This window comes from Saccostrea echinata, unplaced genomic scaffold, assembly GCF_033153115.1.
Source record: "Saccostrea echinata isolate AGI-Se365-2 ecotype Australia unplaced genomic scaffold, CSIRO_AGI_Sech_v1 ptg000064l, whole genome shotgun sequence".
Classification (NCBI taxonomy): domain Eukaryota; kingdom Metazoa; phylum Mollusca; class Bivalvia; order Ostreida; family Ostreidae; genus Saccostrea; species Saccostrea echinata.
The window spans coordinates 54885-74617 of record NW_026889813.1 but is presented as its reverse complement, the minus strand read 5'-3'; the positions used below and the strand labels follow the sequence as shown (position 1 = coordinate 74617).

The 19733-nt window shown below is 35.3% G+C and overlaps 2 protein-coding genes across 2 annotated transcripts; one reads left to right on the top strand and one right to left on the bottom strand.

The window, feature by feature from the left end:
* Positions 1-1832: 1832 nt before the first annotated feature.
* On the bottom strand, positions 1833-12626 carry LOC133175786 (NAD(P) transhydrogenase, mitochondrial-like). The gene is made up of 17 exons (XM_061310902.1): positions 12493-12626; positions 11243-11395; positions 10490-10982; positions 9244-9431; positions 8871-9035; positions 8451-8655; positions 8157-8224; positions 7764-7992; positions 7197-7427; positions 6544-6723; positions 6047-6154; positions 4860-5105; positions 4147-4335; positions 3838-3989; positions 3222-3486; positions 2627-2838; positions 1833-2466 (listed from the first exon to the last, which is right to left on the bottom strand). The coding sequence occupies exons 2-17, from the start codon at positions 11366-11368 to the stop codon at positions 2314-2316; spliced, it is 3210 nt and encodes a 1069-aa protein (XP_061166886.1). The 5' UTR covers positions 11369-11395; positions 12493-12626; the 3' UTR covers positions 1833-2313.
* Positions 12627-12864: 238 nt separating this feature from the next.
* LOC133175787 (isocitrate dehydrogenase [NADP], mitochondrial-like) lies at positions 12865-19274 on the top strand. Its single transcript, XM_061310903.1, has 11 exons — positions 12865-13000; positions 13690-13781; positions 15369-15534; positions 15656-15816; positions 16255-16398; positions 16726-16865; positions 17044-17195; positions 17535-17647; positions 17830-17927; positions 18134-18226; positions 18625-19274. Exons 1-11 carry the CDS (start codon positions 12895-12897, stop codon positions 18695-18697), a joined length of 1338 nt encoding a protein of 445 aa, XP_061166887.1. The 5' UTR covers positions 12865-12894; the 3' UTR covers positions 18698-19274.
* Positions 19275-19733: the final 459 nt, after the last annotated feature.

The window sequence follows — 19733 nt, the reverse complement described above, 5'->3', positions numbered from 1 at the left end:
TCCTGCATTTTCTGAAAATAGATTTAGAATATTTTGTTCTTTTTGCAACACTTTATTTAAAACTTGAATGTGCTTTTTGGATACTAAGTATGGTCTATATTTTCTGGAATAGTGCATAAACTGTACACGTAATAGTCTTTAAAGAAGGTTTACTTTCTCGTTTACGGGTCTTATAAACTGACAAAGTTACTACGTTTTTTAGGTCACCTGAGTCACTCGGTGACCAGTTACTATTTCTTGTTCGTTGTACGTCGTCCTTCGATGTGTTCGTTAACTTTTGTACATTTTCAGCTTCTCGGGACCCGCTGCACCAATTTTGGTATATAGCATCTATGGGTAAAGGAATACATAAAAATTGAAATTTCATGGTCTCTGCCACCCCGGGGACTGATGGGTGTGTCGAAAAGTATGAAAATTCATGCAATCTTCAAAAATCCACCTCCTAGACATCAAGCAATCAAACTAACAGGTAAATGGTTTGCATGATTGTAACTGAGTACTCAACCAAATTGTGAAGTTCAAACCCCATTGGGTCTATGGTTCAGGATGGAGCTTAGTTGGTAATATATTGAAAGAGCATTGTGAAAAACTTCTTTACTCTTGGATGTCATTAGCAGGCACATTGTTTACATAATTGTCATATCGGTCCATAGTTCAATCCCCAAATTTGGTACTAAGTTGGTAATACATATATACCGAGAGGAAAAAGAAACGCATACGTTGGCATTTATTACTATACGACACATTGATAGCCAAATACAATTTTACGTAATATTTCATTCATATTTGTCATTAATTAAGGCATAATATGGAATCAAACGACATATCGCAGTTATTGACTGGTATAATAAACCATGAGTAACATTAGGATTTATTTTTACTTGGAAAGTTACCTCTTATCATAGGGTCGTTACGCGTCCCCTATAATGGCCCGTTTTCATTAAAATTACTGCAATGTTTTGATATTCGTTAGCATTGCTGAGCATGTTGTATTCACAACAAAGAAGCTACATATATTAACTATGTTGATATCACTGATTTAATGCAAAAATCTACATCTGAAAGGGCCTGCGCGACGGTATGTTTTGATCAAATGTAAACGTTTCATGAGCTAAAATTACAAATGCAAGACGATAAAAATATCTTCCTTAAGTATACATGTATTTATATCACTGAGCTTCCGTGGGAGCAATCATATACACAAACCCCTTTTCTCTCTCGGTATGAATCCTCTTTTCGATGAAGATTCCATTGTTATTTTGAAAATCTTACAGAAAGTATCCGTGAAGGACCTTCTATACACTAGAGGGAAAGATTTTTTGGACACAAAGAAACAGAGGAACTGGTATCTTGCATTTACCCCCAGGAAAAATGTTCAAAGACAATGAAGTACTTATGAACAGAAATCACTGCTGTGTACTTATGTGGGCAAAATACCTGCAAACGAAGTGTTCAATGTATTCATCTTGGCCTATGAAAAAGTTAGGAAGGCTTGATTTGATCACAAATTAAGTAATAAACTGTACATTTCAATTTATTTTACTCTTGATCAAAGGGCAGATTACTCTGTCTGCATAATAATACCACAAAATCAGAACTCTTTAGTGTGCAGTGTATAGATGGCTCTTAATTCTTCTCAAAGAGTCCATTTCAACAAAAAAGTTCTGTTATGCCTATACACCGTGAAGTTATATTGAAATCAGACAAAAACTGTAGGAGGAGTAGCATTTTGAAAAATTGTTTACAGACATATAGAAGGACAACGGACACCTTACTATGACACAAGCTCTTCTGGCCTCTGACAAGTAAAGCTAACAAACAATAAAAACAAATGTCTTATGAATCTTTAATACACCAAACCATTGAAATGTGTGCACTGCCAAACTTCAAAGTTAAATTCTCAAACCAAAGATATATCTATCTTCAACCCACTTATAGGGTATCACTGTTTTAAAGGTCAGAAGACTTTTTCACTGAAACTGACAAAACTTGTTAATACTGTAAATGTTTCATCTGTTAAAATAAAATTCAGATCTTTCAGTTTGTAAAAGCACTTTGATTGTAGAAGTCTGTGACTAAATGTGAAAAACTTTTTTGGCACAAGGCAAGCATCTAGGAATAAAGAACGCTGTTTTCTGATAAAACAAATCAAAGCCTAGGAAGGCAGCAATACCTGTAGAATTTGCTATCAAAATATCTGGCACTGCCAAATTTACATGTTAAATTCATATGAAATCAATTTTATCATGATCACACTCTTTTAAAATATATTAAATACAAAAGAGCAAAATACAGTCGCTAAAGTCCCCAACATTAAATTTCTCCATAATGTTCTTTGATCTTTAACAGTAAGGCATCACAAGTCTTCTTAGCATCCCCAAGCAACATGCTGGTGTTGGGCTTGAAGAAGATTGGGTTATCTACTGCTGCATATCCCACTCCCAAAGTTCTCTTCATCACAATCACCTGTGGGGAAAGTACATGAAAATTATAATTAAACAACTTGAACCACACATCTCATGCTGCACTATATTTCTGTTAAATCTGACCTAATTTAAGTTCATAAAGAGACATGAATTAACATTTATTACATGACCAGGTATGTGATGACATCACAGTAGCTTACATTTTTGGATCCCCAGACCCTGAGTACAGGCATTCCTGCAATGATAGAGTTAGGATCCTCCTCTGCTGCAGAGTTTACTGTGTCATTAGCTCCAATGACGAGAACAAGGTCAGTCTCCGGGAAGTCATCGTTAATCTCGTCCATTTCCAGTACAATATCGTAAGGTACTCCTGCCTCTGCCAACAGCACATTCAACTGACCAGGCATACGACCTAAAAATCAAATGCTTCAACTGAGTATTGACATATAGTAGTTTCAGAAACAGTCAATATCCAACAGTATAGTGGTTAAGACTGCCCCATTGGCAGTTATATACAAAGGTATATACATTCTCCTTTCAAGCACAACCTACAAATAATTGTTTACCTTTGCACCAAGTATGAATATTTGTCAGTACAATGACAAGTGAATTTTGTCTCCACATTCTAGACTATAAAAATTACAGTTTTGTTTTTTTAATAGCTTTTACAGAAGCAGAAAAATGAAGGACTCCCACTACCCCCCCCCCCCCCCCCCCCCTCCAATTTGTGGATTAACTTGTATCATTGATTATGTGTTTTCAAATTCAGTGACAATAAACTTTTCAAACAAACACCTGCAACAGGGTGAATTCCAAATCTGCAGTTGATTCCTTTCTTTTTGAGGAACTCCACCATTTCAGCTATTGGATACTGAGCCTTAGCTACACAGAGTCCATATCCTGGGGTGATGATGATATTTCTGGACTCTGTGATCATTTCCACAGCTTGACTTACATCAATCTCAGTATGAGTTCCAGTGATTTCCATAGGTTTACCAGTGCCAGTGGACTTTGTACCATAGCCTCCCAAGATTACATTGGTCAGGGATCTGTTCATGGCCTATCAAAACAAATATACATGCATATCAATATATTACAGAAATTCTATTTCAGAAGAACATATGGAACAACAATCGAAAAAGGGTATTAAAAAAATTCAAAAATTTCATATGTTAGATGGGACACAACTCTACCCTACTTCAAGGACCTATGACACACAGTAAGGTTTCTCATTACTACAATGCTCAAAATCTACTGAACTATGACCCTCAACTAGAATATAAATTGACCAGTTAACATGGACATTACTGAAAGATATATTGTAAGTTAATCACATCCATCTGTCAGTATATCTTCAAATACCTATCCACTGCAATATTGTCCTTATATATTTATGTTTCTCAGTACCTACCACACACATGATGTAAGAAAGAATAGCTCCCGAGGATCCAATCAAGGCACCCACAATAGTCATTAAGTTATTGTTCAACATGAATCCCTCAGCACACAGAGCCCAGCCAGAGTAACTGTTCAGGACAGTAATAACAACAGGCATGTCAGCACCTGTCAAATATAAAAGAGTTTACTTCTTTAACTACAAAGTGTTATACATTGTTTTGTTAGAAATTTCAAAAGAAAATGTTCTGTCATAGTCTATTGCTGCATTCACTTAAGTCTCAAAGGACCATGTACACAGTCTTGTTTATGGTCCTCAACCAACCTCCAATGGCAGCTGTGAGAGTGACCCCCATGATGCTGGAGAGAGTTGTGGTGGTCCCCAGGCAAGCCAGCTGAGTGGTGGGATCATCACTTAACATGTAGGTACCCATAGCTCCTACATTACCCATCAACATTCCAAAATTGAGGGCATGTCTAGCAGGCAGGATAAGGGGATCAGACTTCAGGACACCTACAACAAAAACCTTGATATGATTCACATGTAACAGCAAACATACAAAAAAATTACTGATATGAACAACATGATACAGCAAACTAAATTTTAGAAGAACAATAGCTCTCTTATCAAGTATAAAGTGGCATTTTTCTGTATTAATGACAATTTCCCAACAGAAGTTGAAGCTAAAGATTAAACTCAAGCAAGTTTACTTCACCATACAGGACAAATCATTGTTCCAAATAAAGTCATTTTAGAGTTATCCCTCCTAGACTAAAACTTTTTAATTATCTTTTTCATGAGTTAAGTAATAAAAAAAATGACAATGACAATAAGATATACAAGAAGGAACTTGAAGAGGAGTGAAAATGGATTCTGCATAGAAAACACACAAATAAATCAGAGCAGAAATCATTGTACTGTAAAATTTGTACTGTAATCTGATAATGCAGGATCTTCCCATGAAATGTAGAATGTTTGTATATGCAAATCAGATATTACATGTATGGTCAGGATTGCTTTTCAAGAACAATACAAACCTTGCAGCTTTCCAAAAGCAACCAATGAACCAGTGAAAGTTACACCTCCAATGTAGGTTCCAAGGAAAAGGAATGTCTTGATGACGTTAGCAGCTGGGTCTGTGGCGAAATGGGGCTGCTCTAGAATGTAGTTTGCAAAACAAGTCAGCACTGCTGCGGCTCCAACCAGACTGTGGAACAGGGCCACCATCTGTGGCAGGTCTGTGACCTCAACCTTCTTGCCCCCAACCACACCAATTAAACCACCTGTTGCAGAGAACAGTTAAACTCATAATAATAACTTACAAATTTCAAACAAATGATCCAACAATTTTAAAAGCTACTTAACTGTGAATATTATACTTAATATCCTGCTTCAGATGAACTTGCTTAAAATAAGAATTTTTCCTTATAATATGATGAGATTCTTAGATGGTATTTTCCTTAAGGAGATGGGTGAACATGACGAGCGATAAGCCTATAGTGGGACAAACTTGAAGATGAAAAATTAAATTTCAATTATATCAAAATTTTCCTTGATATTTCGGTTAACATTAAAATATACTTTATGTAAAATCTCTGCAATTTGCAAAAATCCCTCAAAGATTGAAATTATTTGCCTGTGAAATAATAGACACACACTAGAGCGGGCAAAAAGAGTCATTTTCTCATACTATAACACTATTTTTCGATATGAGTGGGTCTTCGCTCCACCTTTTTAAAAGTTAATCCTCAAAGTTTGCATAAAAATATACATTTTTTGGTTACCAAAAATATGGAGCAATGACCCACTATACCTTAAAAATATACTTTTATGACATAACATTCGCATCTTTTCGAGAAATACTTGAAGTCCATTAAGTCAAGTGTCATATCACAAACATGATTTAAATGCCACTGTTCATCAACACTTGTGTAGTCTAGTGGTTAGTGTGCTAGTCTCGAAAGAAAATGATACTCAGGATTTTTATTGCTAGGGTTCGAACCCCACCAATAGCACATAAATTTTTTTAATAAAAGAATAAATTTTGCCGAGGAAATTTTTCTCAGAAAAGTTTTGTTTATTACAATTTCGTAAATTTCAATAATGAGAACTTTACTCTAAATATTAAATTCACAAACTGAACATGATTTTTATAATTCTGAAGCTATAGGCTTTCTGCACGCTATGTTCGCCCATCTCCTTTTTGAAGAAACCAGCATCATACCTGCTCCCATGCAAGTTGCCATCTGCATGAAGTTCTCTGGAGAAGGCTTGAGTAATCCCAGTGTTGCTGCTATGCCTGAGGATACCCCAATCATTCCAAGGGCATTTCCTGTCCAAAAGAAAGTGAAACCATAAATAATTCTTACCTATTCTATTGACTATTTTCTTACCTATTCTACTGACTACATTCTTACCTATTCTACTGACTACATTCTTACCTATTCTACAAAATTCTTACATATTCTACTGACTACATTCTTACCTATTCTACTGAATAAATTCTTAACTATTCTACTGACTACATTCTTACCTATTCTACTGACTACATTCTTACCTATTCTATTGACTATTTTCTTACCTATTCTACTGACTACATTCTTACCTATTCTACTGACTACATTCTTACCTATTCTACAAAATTCTTACATATTCTACTGACTACATTCTTACCTATTCTACTGACTACATTCTTACCTATTCTATTGACTATTTTCTTACCTATTCTACTTGTTGTCTGTGACGACAGCCCTGTAAGGGCTCCAACACAGCAGAGAGAGGCAGCCAGGTATGTGGCCTGGTGGACATCAGGGAAAAGATTAGTGGAGGCAGCATAGCCATAAGTTCCTAACACCACACCTCCAGGAATGGCATACAGCTTATTGTACTCAGGGGGGTCAGCTTAATAAAGTATTCAAAAACATTATAGTTTAGTCCTGTAAAAGTGCTTGAACTTTAAAAAATTGACAAATACCTATTAAAATACATGGACAGAAAAACTCGTTTAATCATGGATATGGCAAATTTACAGATAAAGCAAAGTTTTTTTTAGGATCTCCTGCAAAATTCTTAACAATTCCTTGCAAACTTTTACCGTTATAATGAACTCTGATATTATCAAATTCGACAGTCATACCTGAAGGAAAATATGTGTACTGGGAATTTGCTATATATACTTTAAGGAATTTGTTATATGGCTATAACGAATTACAGATAAAGCAAAGTAAATTCACAAGTCCCTAGGACTTCACTGTAACTGAATTTTACTGTATTAGAGAGAATGTACAAATCTAAACAGAACTAACCTCAATTATCCCTGTAATGAAAGAAAAAAATCAAAATACTTTGCGAACAACAACAGAGTAAGAACATACTTGGTCGTTTGAACATGTCCAACATTCTTTGTGTGACAGTGAATCCTCCCCCAATGTTAATGGAGGAGATAAAAGCTGCAATGGCTGAGAGGCCTTCTATGGTGTTTGATGGAGTGTATCCTCCACCCATGAGGAGTAGCCCGCCCACAGCGGTGATACCAGAAATAGCGTTAGTCACAGACATCAGTGGTGAATGGAGAGCTGGTTGTACACCCCATACAGTGTGGTAGCCTGTGGACACAAGGTGGCAAAAACCAGATAAAAATTTTCATTACTACTCTAATTTTCAAATTTTTTTTAAAAATAATTTCAATCGAATTTCTCATTTTGTAATTTGCTGTCCTTAATAATACTTGAATTTAAATGATATAAAAAGTTTCATCATTTCTGATTATTTGTTGTTAGTTTGCCAAATTTTCATACTGATGCCAATTTTCACCGCAATGATGGTTTCAATAAATAAAACACATATGTTGGTAAATATTCTTTCCTCTCTTTAAGTTCTGAATTATTTATTTGTATTCACTGTAATGGCTTTGCAACTTAAAAGTTGTCAACATTCCTTACCAACAATACCAGCCAATCCAAATGTTGTTACCATAGACATAAAAGCAGGACTAGGAGAAATACAACCGACACCAATCACGCCTCCCAGACCAGTAGAATATATAACGGCATCATTTACAGTGGCCTGAAACTTGTTGGGAGGGGGAGGAGGTTCAACCTTTTTGGGGGCAGCTGCTGGGGCAGCTGCGGCATCCAATTTGGGAGGAGGAGCCGGAGGAAGAATTTCTCCCTGAAATAAAGTTTGTACCAAACGGAAATTAAAGCTGAATATTCAATATTCACATGTATCTATTTTCAAAAATACACTCATATCTACTACTACATGTACTTTCTTTATGTACAGGAACAACATCAGTTTGTTTCCCTTAAAAAATCCATCCAAGATCCACTTACATTCTGTACAACAATGGATCCTCTCACAACCTCATCTTCTAAGTTGATGTAAAATTGATCTTTCTCTCCTGGAAATCAAAATAAAAATTAAACTAAACACTTCGAGAAAGCATTTCCGTTGAGATACTCCTGCTGTTGTGTGAAATTGAATGGCAGATTGTGACTGAATTTACACCTTCCCTGGCTTATCTTACGGGATAGCAATTTATTTCCTTTTTAAAGCTTTGTAAAGCTGGTTTCTATATTTTTGGGGATTCTCTGTGAATAATTAGGTTCTATTTTGTTTGGACTTACCCATGGACAGGAGGAGTTTGGATATATTGTTGGAATAAAGGGTACTGGATTGAGTGGGAAGTCGACTAGGTAAATCTGTGTAGCCAATGTGTGTCACTTCGTTGTATTTGTACAATTCTCCAGGCCTTGTGGTCTCAAAATTTCCCCCCGCTTCTGCTGCTAGATCCACTATCACAGAACCAGGCTTCATTCTATCCACCACGGCCTTTTAAAATCAAGAATTTCAAAAATGATTTCATGGAGAGAGTTTGTGAAACTATAATGAATATTTCAGATAACCTTACAAAGTAATAACACATCCACTAAATATTAATTTTTTTGTTTAAAAGAATATATCAAGATTTTTTCACACAATAAATTGCAGTTCATATGACAGGTACCTTCCACACTTTACTAGTTCAAGACTGAATTTTAATTCACCTTTGACACCAGTTTTGGAGCAGGTTTGCCGGGTACAAGGGCCGTTGTGATGACAACGTCACATTCCTCACACTGTTTGGCGTACAGAGCTTTCTGGGCATCCTGAAATTCCTGTGACATTTCACTAATGTCTTTAGCATATCCACCCTCTCCAGCTCCCGATTCCTATCCAATCAAGATGTGATATTTAATACCTGCTACATTTCATTAAAATTCTCATTTATAGAACAAATATTTTATAGATACAAATTCTTTCAATTTGAATATCCAAACATTTGAAATATTCAAAGCAATTTTCCCATGGATTTTACCAATAAATTCTCAAGAAATTTTAAAAATGAAAGATATGACTTTATCCTTTTCTTAATAGTACCTGCACAGAAACTTCCAGGAACTGGCCACCAAGAGATTCAATTTGCTCACGAGCTGCCGGCCTTACATCATAGGCTCTGACAATGGCCCCCATTGCTTTGGCTGAACCAATAGCAGCAAGACCGGCCACACCCCCTCCAATTACAAACACCTTTGCTGGAGGTACTTTACCTGCAGCAGTGATCTGACCTAAAAAATGGACAAAAAATGTCAACATCAAGCTGTTATGAAGAATTTTTATTTACATTTAGTAAAAGGAAGAAGATATATATGTAAATATAAATCTAATGATTGAGTTATATTGGTCATGCATGCAACAAGAAACAATCAGGTTTAAACACTACATTATGGATCCACTTAAATTGCTACAATGGATCATTAAGATCTTATTCAAGTCTTAAGCACTTCACTTTGATTATATAGTGTTTATAAGTAACAACTATTTCTTACCCCCTGTTCACACAGAGCTGCGACTTTACGACAATCATCCCAATCAAGCCACAACCTGAAAAAGTTTTGGATTGGGGCGGATCGGAGCCGATCGGCGTCTAAATCGAGCAATTTGGCAAATTATGGTCTTCATTACGACCGTACTACGATGCCCCTACGTCAAATGCGCTGCTAACATGCTTCTACTACGATGTTACGCAGACCGTTGCCGACCAGCGGTTGCGTTTATGCTACGCTGCCGCTACGACATTCAAGATCATGCTACGACGCTACGCAGACCTAGATGACTGTACGACGATATCGCTACGGTGGTGCCGATCATATTACGATTGTATTACGCTTCTAGTATGATTTACATGGTAGTGGGAACATAATAAGAACGTAGTGGGAGCGTTGTAGGAGCGTATTAAGTTCCGACTGTACTACGCTTTTACTACGATCATGAAGATCACGAAGATGTCTCCACGATGCTTCCGCACTACTTGTACGATTATGGCGCTTCTACCACGCTCTTTTTATGATGTTACCCCAATTCTTGTTGGCCATGATCCCGCTAGGCTTGTTTTGAGCATGTTCAAAATAAGCGTGGCAAGAGCGAAGAGCTCTCCGATCATGAAGACCCTACTGCGATCATCCTGCGCTTATGAAGACTCCACTACGTTTTTCCTGCGATTTGTCACGATTGGCCACGTTTTGAGCCACATTTTGATCGTAGCAGAAGCGGCGTCTATGTGTGAACGGGGGCTTACATACTTTGAAAAACACTCTGTGCACTTTGTACAGAATTACATTTCTACCTGTAAAGAACCTTCCAAAGTGGTTAGCTGCCTCAATCACTGCCTTATATCCAGCGATGTTAGCCATGGAACTAAGGGCATCAAAAACCTGAGCTCTGCTTATACGAGGAATCATGTCCATCGCAAATACATTGATATTTTTCTCTGCTAGCTGTTTGACGAGATCTGGGTTTTGCTTGGGGTAGAGAAAACTGATGAGGGTTGAACCACTTCTGAAGTTGGCAATCTCTTCTGTTAAAGGTGCCCTGACTTTGAATACTATGTCAGATTGGAAAGCATCCTTTTTGGAGATGATCTTTGCCCCCGCCTTGGCATAATCCTCATTCTGGAACATTGCCTCTGCACCTGCATTCTCTTCAATGTTTATTGTAAATCCCTTCTTCGTTAGTGTAGTTACAGTGGCCGGTGACATTGCCACTCGACGCTCATTTTTGAAGATTTCCTTCGGAACTCCAATTGAAAGCTTGCTATATGGAGTTCCCTTTGGTGCTTCCTATTATAAATTGAAATTATAATTATATTCTTATCACTCTTAAGAAAATGAATTATAAAATCACCTTCTTTATACAATTTTATTTACATTACAAATATCAAACACTTGCTTTATATACAAATTTCTCATATTTTAATTGTTTAAACATTTATTTTTCCTGAATATTTAATATTTCTACTAAATTTACATGATATATATTATGGTAAAATGTTGAAAACAGAAAGCAAATTATCATATTTTGCAAGGTTCCAAATTCAAACCTGTTCAGCTTTCTGAGAGAAAGACCTCCCTGGATTCTTGAGACCACGACAGCATCGTAATGAAAGACTTTTTACACTTGATCCTAAACTGACCAATTTGGCAGAGGTATGAAGTTTGAACAACATGTTGATTCCAACACCAGTATGGTGTACCTAGTTGAAATAAAATGTTTTTAATGTAATACAGCATTTTATCCTCACAACTTCAGGGGGTCGAATCCACTGGCAGTGGGACCCCTGATAAACTTGATCCAGCTTTACGGGCTGACTGCAGTGACGTCTTTTGGGTAAATTACAAAATCAATCCTAATTGTTTTTCTTATCTCAACCAATCGCATTAAGCCTTCTGATGACAACAACTTGTATCACATCAACTGCTTCCTCTCTGTTTACATTTTATTGCAACTTAGAAATCCCCAGTTTGAGCTCGCTAAGAGAAGTTGTACAAAGAAAGAAAAAAAAAGTTTGTCAGAGGTTCCAATGTCACCAGTGGACTCAACTTAAGAATTGTGAGGATGTACTGCATTCTGCACATACAATTTTCAGTTGAATAACGTGCCCAAATATTTTTTTTATTTTATCCAGTTAACTGCAATACCGAGTACTGCTTACAAAACTCATAATCAACATTGCAGAGACAAAATTGAACCTGTATAAAAAATCTAAAAGAAATGTCAACAATTCCTATCTTTTTCATGAATTTGATTAAATTATTGTTTGTCAACAGGAAGTGACACACACAAAGTTAGAGGAAAAGTGAACATGGTGAACAGTAGCAAATTAGTAGGCGGTATATATAATCAGATCTTTGTCCAACAGATGATATAGTGCTAGGGTCAGTTTCCACTAGTCAGTGTTGAAGCCATCACATTCTTGTCACAATGATACACCTAGACTTTTTGGAAACTATTATTCAACAAAATTTAACAGTTGGGACTCAGAACATTTTAAAGGTCAGTATGTGCTGCATAATTTTAAACAGTTTTAATAAGAGGTTTTAACAAGAATGAGTGCAAAGAATCAGTGCTTGTTGCACACATAACAAATAAAAATAAACAATTTCAATACAAGGGAGCATTTGTATTTTGGCATCTAGCTAACCACCTTGAAAGGTCAAAAACTTTAGCAACAAGCAGACCGATGGAGTTTTTTAATGCAAACACATAAAATATGACAGCATGAGGTGATATTTTGCTAAGTACAGAAGTTAGTAGAACAATGACGCTGACTGACATATTGATCACACTTACAATCCAAGATTAGAGGGCCATGCTGTCCCTTTTCTTTGCCACCTTGCAAACTGCCGGTGTTTTCTGCAATGGCCGCCTCCGTGGAATCGACTTGTCTGAAACCAATGAGATTTCGACAAAAAGTCACATGTTAATTCTTAGTGAGGTGGTGCCTATTCTGGAAAAGGTTGTTTAACTTTATAAAAAAATAATTCCAACACAAAAATTTGCAATAATATTCAAATCCTTTTAGTTTTGAGATTCAAATTTAAAATATCCGTTATAAGATCTAAATAAATAGAGGATTTACAAGTTAGATTACACAATGATGCCAAAATATATATCTGCGAACATCCTATGACCCCCTTTCAAATGTGTAGTCCTGTTGCACTTCCTGTAGTGGTTCTCTTGCTCTGAAGGAAAATGGCAAGTTCAGTCGTAAACGCAGGCCGTCTCTTTTGGCGCTCTGGCGGCAAATTACAAAGGTTTGCAGCGCCTGTTGCATTAAATGCAACACAACAAAGAGATTGTAAGTGTTTTTATTACGGAAGTTTTTATTTATAACATGAAAAGAGACTGTAATTGCTATGTATTCGATAAGTCAGTTTGACATTGGGATAAGAATAAGGGAGGTCATAACAGTTTTCTATTGCTACAAAGAATTCCTCAAAATTGTTTGTGGAAAAAAGACATAAGTTGCTAGTTTTAAAGCATTATTATTATTTGAAATTGACAAAGCCTGATATATGAATTCATCTTCATAATTAGTCTTCTTGAATTAAATGTGCGAAAGTGAAAATGAGGAAATTGCTTTTGTGTTTTAAATTTATATTTTTTATTTACCTATAGATCTGTATAACTTGTCAACTAATGCATTTAATTTTTAGTGAAAAGGAACACAGATGCAGTAAACAGCTCTCAAACTATATATTTGTTGATCTTTAACCTTGCATCTTAAAAAAGATATTTCATTACCTGTTCATGACATCACTCAATACCTTTGCCAACACACTCACTGGCACGAGCCAAGCTAAATTAGAGGAAAGCTAGGAGCTAACTTATCCTTCCCTTTATTCCTTTAAAACTACTTTTTCAGAGTTTGGCTATTACAATGCATATCTCATTATGATCTGTTATGACTGTATTCAGATAGGTTACATCATGAGGATGTAAGAAAAATTCACATTAACAAAGTTTAAATTTTTTTTTACAATGTAGATGGAACCAAAAGAATCAAGGTTGCCAACCCAGTGGTGGAGATGGATGGTGATGAGATGACCCGCATCATTTGGGAAAAGATTAAGGAAACCGTAAGGAGACCTCATGATTTTGATATATATTCCCTTTTACAGAGGAACATTTATTTTTCTGTGATTTTTTTATGTTATATTCTACAAACGTGTTCAAATGGTGTATAATTAATTTTCAAGCCTCCTGAATAAAGTGAACATTCCAAATCATAGAATAATTAAAGTATATAGATTCTTATATCTTCTTTAATAAGCATTTCTAATCAAAGAGTCACTGTCCTGCTTTGGTTCTCTAATTCAGTGTGCAGTAGCATAAAAAAGAATTGGTTTTGAGGTTCACCTCTGCATCATAGATTGACCCAGTGAAGAGCTGAGATTAAATTTTATAGATCAGGGTGTAGCTTATGGTTTCTGTTACAAAAAAATACATTCCTGATGACCAAACTCATTTTTTGCTGGGTCCCAGGGCCTAATAATAAAGTTTTTGTTTATAAAAATAAATATTTTGTTTCCATGCAATTAAAATTGGCTGGGCTAGAATGTTTATATTAGTATAGAAGTTGAAGTATTAAATATGAGACCAAATTTAATTGTGATCATCTACATTTGAATATAAAAAAAAAAATCAGTATAAAGATTTGATATAATTACAGTGAGGGTACTGTATAGGGGGAAAATAACTCGTGGTGTTAATATTCGCTATATTCACCGTGTTAATAAATCCGTGAATTCAAGAAACAGTGAATAAGTTTTAAATATTAAACCTCAATGTTTTATTTGGAAATTTGAGAATAGACTACGATAGGTATATATACGTACAATACATGGTCATTCAGTAATTACGAGTATAGTACTTGTCATTCAATTATCTTCATTATCACGCTCTACTTTAATTCAAATAAGCAGCTAATTACCTGTATTTATTGTTCAAAAGCTGTTTTAATAGATACATGTTTCATCAGTCAAAACGCATGGGTCATCGGTTTTGATTACCCGTGCGTAACGTTACCACGTGTATTTGTTACCTGCATTAGCATTATGCATATTAGTTTTTATGGAAATTTTGGTTTAAAAAAATATTATTCGAATAACTATCGAACTTGCTGAAGATATGGAAGGATATCATTACGTCTACTTAAAATAATACAATCATTAGCGTCCAGTGTCTTTTTTTTTTTTTTTGCTGCGATGTGTTATACCTTCGGAAAGATGTATGTACACATGCACTTTTAGGAAAGTCATTTGACGTTTCTAGTCAAAAAAATTTGTTTTGATTAATCGTCAATTAACTACTAAATCTAATCATTTTATATAAACCTACCCTGTTCATGAAGTGAATACGTAAGGCTGATAAATGTCGTTCTAGCTATACTATGGATTACACGGATAAAGACAAAGGAGGTAACTTTTATCATATACCGATTCTGCGAATTCAACAAACCGCGATCGTGTCCGAGGAGAGAAAAACGTGAAAATTACAACCCGTGAAATTAATCCCCTATACAGTATTCACATCTATTGTACCCTTCTGGTTTGTTAATAAATGGAGATATATGAAGACCACCAATGATACATGTATCTCTTCAAACAGCATTTTTATGTAACTTTGTGCACACATAAGACATCTTTATTTTTTGATTGTAATAGTTGATCTTGCCGTACATTGACGTTGATCTAAAGTACTACGATCTGGGCTTGCCATACAGAGACCAGACAGATGATCAGGTCACCATTGATGCTGCCCTGGCCACCAAAAAATACAATGTAGCAGTCAAGTGTGCGACAATTACCCCTGATGAAGCTCGTGTAGAAGGTATTTTTTTGCCAATGATCTATAGTCAAAGATGTTTTTATCTGCAGCATTGTTGATTTTAGCTCTTTACAAAGAGAAAATATTTTTTTTAATATTTGTAAAATATGCATTTGATTTGTAGAATTTAAGCTCAAAAAGATGTGGCTTAGTCCAAATGGCACAATTAGAAACATTCTAGGAGGAACAGTGTTCCGAGAACCAATTATCTGTCAGAAAATTCCACGCTTGGTGCCAGGATGGACAAGGCCTATTGTGATTGGTCGTCATGCCCATGGTGACCAGGTCAGTAAAATTGTAGCTTTTGAAACATAGCAACTAAGGGTTTTTTTGTTTTTTTTTTAATTAGGAATGGTCATTTGCAAATAAGGTAATTCTGTAAAATTGTGAAATCACTATATTTTCTTTAAGTAATTTTCAACTTATAATAATAATTATTGTCAACATTTTCCGGGTTTTTCATTTTGGTGTACTAAATTTGCTCATATTTTATTTTTATTCCTGACCTCTGTGAGAAAACTGTCATAATTTCCTAGGAAAAAAATCTGTATTGGTGAACAGAGAGATTTTCCAATCAAATGTTATCTGGTGATAAACTTACTTAATAGGCCTATAAGATATTGGTCAGTTTAATGTACTTAAAATGATATACATAAGAGTGAAATTTGATGATGTGTGGAGGTTAAGTACATGTATTCTGACTTTTGTGGTTCTTTTTGACAGTACAAAGCCACTGACATGGTAGTGCCTGGAAATGGAAAAATTGAGCTAGTCTACACTCCTGAGGGGGGAAAAGAAGAAAGAACAACTGTATTTGAATTCAAAAATGGTGGAGGATGTACCATGGCCATGTACAACACAGACGAGGTTAGCACAAGACAATTGAAATAATGATTGAAGACGAGTTATTTCTGAGCAAAAGTTGATGGAGGGGGGAAGGTAGCAAATAAATAAAGCAAGTATTGTTCAAAAGATAAAAACTACATTTGCTTGCCAGATTTCTTTTCAAATTTGTGAGGAAGTTTGGTGGCAAGATGTTAAGTTTTCTTACTAAGTGCACATAATTTACAAACATTCTCTAGTTTCCTAGAAAAATGTGTTACTTGGTACTGGTAAATATGTACAATGAGTCTAAACATGAAGGGAGAATCAAGTAGAATATAATGGTTCTTTGATATTTTTCTTTCCTTACAGAGCATCAGTGACTTTGCCCACACATGTTTCCAGTATGCCATTATGAAGAAATGGCCTCTTTACATGAGTACAAAGAACACCATTCTGAAGAGATATGATGGAAGATTCAAAGACATCTTCCAGGACATCTTCGAGACAAAGTTAGTTGCACATATTTTAAGCTTTCAATAATAGTATTCAATCCAACTCCTGAGCAATTAAGTTTTAAAAATTGATTTTAATATCATATTTGGTGTATTGTGGAATCTGACACGATACTAGTGTAAGTACACATTCTGAAGTAGAACATCTCCATGTTTTGAATGATTCATTTGACAGAGGATACAAGGAGAAGTTTGATGAGCTGAAGATCTGGTATGAGCACCGTCTGATTGATGATATGGTGGCTCAGGCTCTCAAGTCAGATGGAGGATTTGTGTGGGCGTGTAAGAACTACGATGGAGATGTCCAGTCTGACGTAGTCGCCCAAGGTAAAACTACAACAGCTTTCATCTTTTTAATGACATGGAAGGTGGTATTTTGTTACCTTAACTGGTCATATACATGTACCAGAAAAGCTTATGTATAATTAAAATTATTTCAAAATGTATACCCCTACACCAAATTTTGACTACTTTGATTTGTGTGTTTTGCAAAAGTAGATTAAATTTTGATGCATGATTCTGTTTATTTATTTCCATATATTACAAATTATACTGAATACGGAAAGTAATATTTTTGAAATGATTTTTTCCCCAGAAAGTTTAATTACATTTAGAGTTTATATATTCCAAGTACTGACAGTTATATGTGTGTATTTTATGTCTCAGGTTATGGTTCATTGGGTCTTATGACCAGTGTACTTGTATGCCCTGATGGAAAAACTATCGAGTCAGAGGCTGCCCATGGAACTGTGACAAGACACTACAGAGAACATCAAAAGGTAAATCTCTAGATAAGTATATATGTGAATTAGGATGAGAAAAAAATTCTGTTTGAATAATAATGTATAGGTAGAAATTCACAGTAAAATTAAAGCCAAGGCATATAAAAGTTGTACAGATCTTGAATGTCACCTTGAGATAATCTCGTGATGTGTATCATGAAAAGTACATGTATCTGTAGGGAAACCCTACCAGTACAAACCCGGTGGCCAGTATTTATGCCTGGACTAGAGGATTAGAACACAGAGGCAAGCTGGATGGAAATCAGGATCTTATTGTGTAAGTAAATGTATTTCTTGATGTGACACATGGTACTATTATGTGAGCTGAACATTTACAACATTGTATTTATGAATATGCAGCTGTTACCCTGTAATAAATGTTTTCTCTGTGCAATGGTATGTAAATTCAATATGCTGTGTAAGCTTTCGATAGAAAAATCCTTGGGTTTCATTACAATAATGTAAATATTTTTTGCTCGACAGCTTTTCACAGAAATTGGAAAAAGCATGTGTAGACACAGTAGATAGTGGAAAAATGACCAAGGACTTGGCAGGCTGTATATATGGATTGAAGAAGTAAGAGGAATTTCAATTATAATATTTGGAAAAAACTTGCTGAAATCACAGTCAGAGTCACAGTCACTCTGACAAGTTATTTATTGTCAAAGTGATTTGGTGCATGTACATGTACATTAAAACTATTATGAGAAGTCACTTGGGCCTTGAATTTTTCTTCTTTATAACTAAGATTCTTGTGTGTATAAGGAACATAGTGAAAAATCCCCTAGGGGATTTAAAAAATTCCTTTTAACTGAGATTTCCTTAATAACCAAGTTCCTTATAAGCGAGTTTTACTGTACACAATTTGAAGTAATGAGCATGTTAAGTAGATACATATATGTATAGATGTATGATGGCATGTTGCCCAAATATTACTAGGTGTTTTGTGGTAATAAGTGTATTTGTTTTTACAGTGTAAAGCCCGAGCATTATCTCAACACCATGGATTTCCTGCAGGCCATCAGAGAGACCCAGGAGAAGATGTGATGTGTGTGAAGTGTTAGAGCTCTAACAATCAAAGTCTGTGATCCATAAATATGAACACTCACTAAATCGTACCTCTTTTTTTATAGTATACTGGAAATAATGGTCTGATTTCTTACAAAGGCAGCACAAAATTCTGGTCAGCCTGATTGTGAGGAATGAGAATCTGAATTTTCTCCAGATCATGGCCTAGAACATTTTTTTTAAATAGTATAATCATGTCAAATTATATATCTCCAGTCATTTGTTGATGGTTGTTAACATTTATGCAAATTTTTCTGCTTTATTTATGGATATCGACTTTCTATACATGTCTTTGATTGCCATTTTATGTATGGACATGTATGGATTTTCCTCTTTTTTATTTTTACACACACCAAAGTGCCAATAATGAGAGTGCTAACTTTCTACACAAACATTTAATGATACACTGTTCCTTCCTGTGGGTTTGTTGCTCTGCAGGCAGGGGAAATAAGGGTATGTGCAACATTCCATCAGGAGTATTAAGTATTTCCTAAACGGACCACTGACGGTTGTAAAAGTTTGTCCTTTTGAGTGAAATAAAAATTAGTAATATGTCTTCTTCTGTGTCTTCAATGTCAGTTGGAGCATGAAATTAGGAATTTTAGTTGCTAAAAGAAATAGAGAGGTGAACCTCTGAGTCTCTAGCTGTAGAATCTATCAAGCGCTTAACTGCAACATGAATTTTGCTGAGTATGGTCTGGAATGAAGACCGAGATTGGTAAAAAGGATCATTAAGGGCCGTTTTCAGTTTAGAAATATATGAGTGCCAAAATAACAAATGTAATAAATAGAAGATAGCTAAAGCACACTATTTCAATTAAAATGCGACATCTTCAATTTTGAATAATGTGTATTCCATTGTTGAATATAATTAATTTGCTGAATTGTTGTTTGCAGTGATTGAATATTCACATTTCCAAAAAAAAAATGCTTAATTTTCACTTTCAAAATGAACATTACGCCTTGTTTATATGAAAACAACTAAATAATAAAATACCTTTAATTGAATCTCGAC

What these genes read in the sequence shown, in the direction of transcription:
- LOC133175786 (XM_061310902.1), bottom strand. Translation starts at nt 11,368, where the DNA reads ATGTTGTTCAAACTTCATACCTCTGCCAAATTGGTCAGTTTAGGATCA. An exon ending in TCTCACAGCTGCCATTGGAG is followed by an intron (nt 3,990 to 4,146) that starts GTTGGTTGAGGA and finishes TATATTTGACAG; the next exon opens with GTGCTGACATGCCTGTTGTT. An exon ending in TTTCTTACATCATGTGTGTG is followed by an intron (nt 3,487 to 3,837) that starts GTAGGTACTGAG and finishes TTGTTTTGATAG; the next exon opens with GCCATGAACAGATCCCTGAC.
- LOC133175787 (XM_061310903.1), top strand. Translation starts at nt 12,895, where the DNA reads ATGGCAAGTTCAGTCGTAAACGCAGGCCGTCTCTTTTGGCGCTCTGGC. An exon ending in GTCATGCCCATGGTGACCAG is followed by an intron (nt 15,817 to 16,254) that starts GTCAGTAAAATT and finishes TCTTTTTGACAG; the next exon opens with TACAAAGCCACTGACATGGT. An exon ending in CAGGACATCTTCGAGACAAA is followed by an intron (nt 16,866 to 17,043) that starts GTTAGTTGCACA and finishes TTCATTTGACAG; the next exon opens with AGGATACAAGGAGAAGTTTG.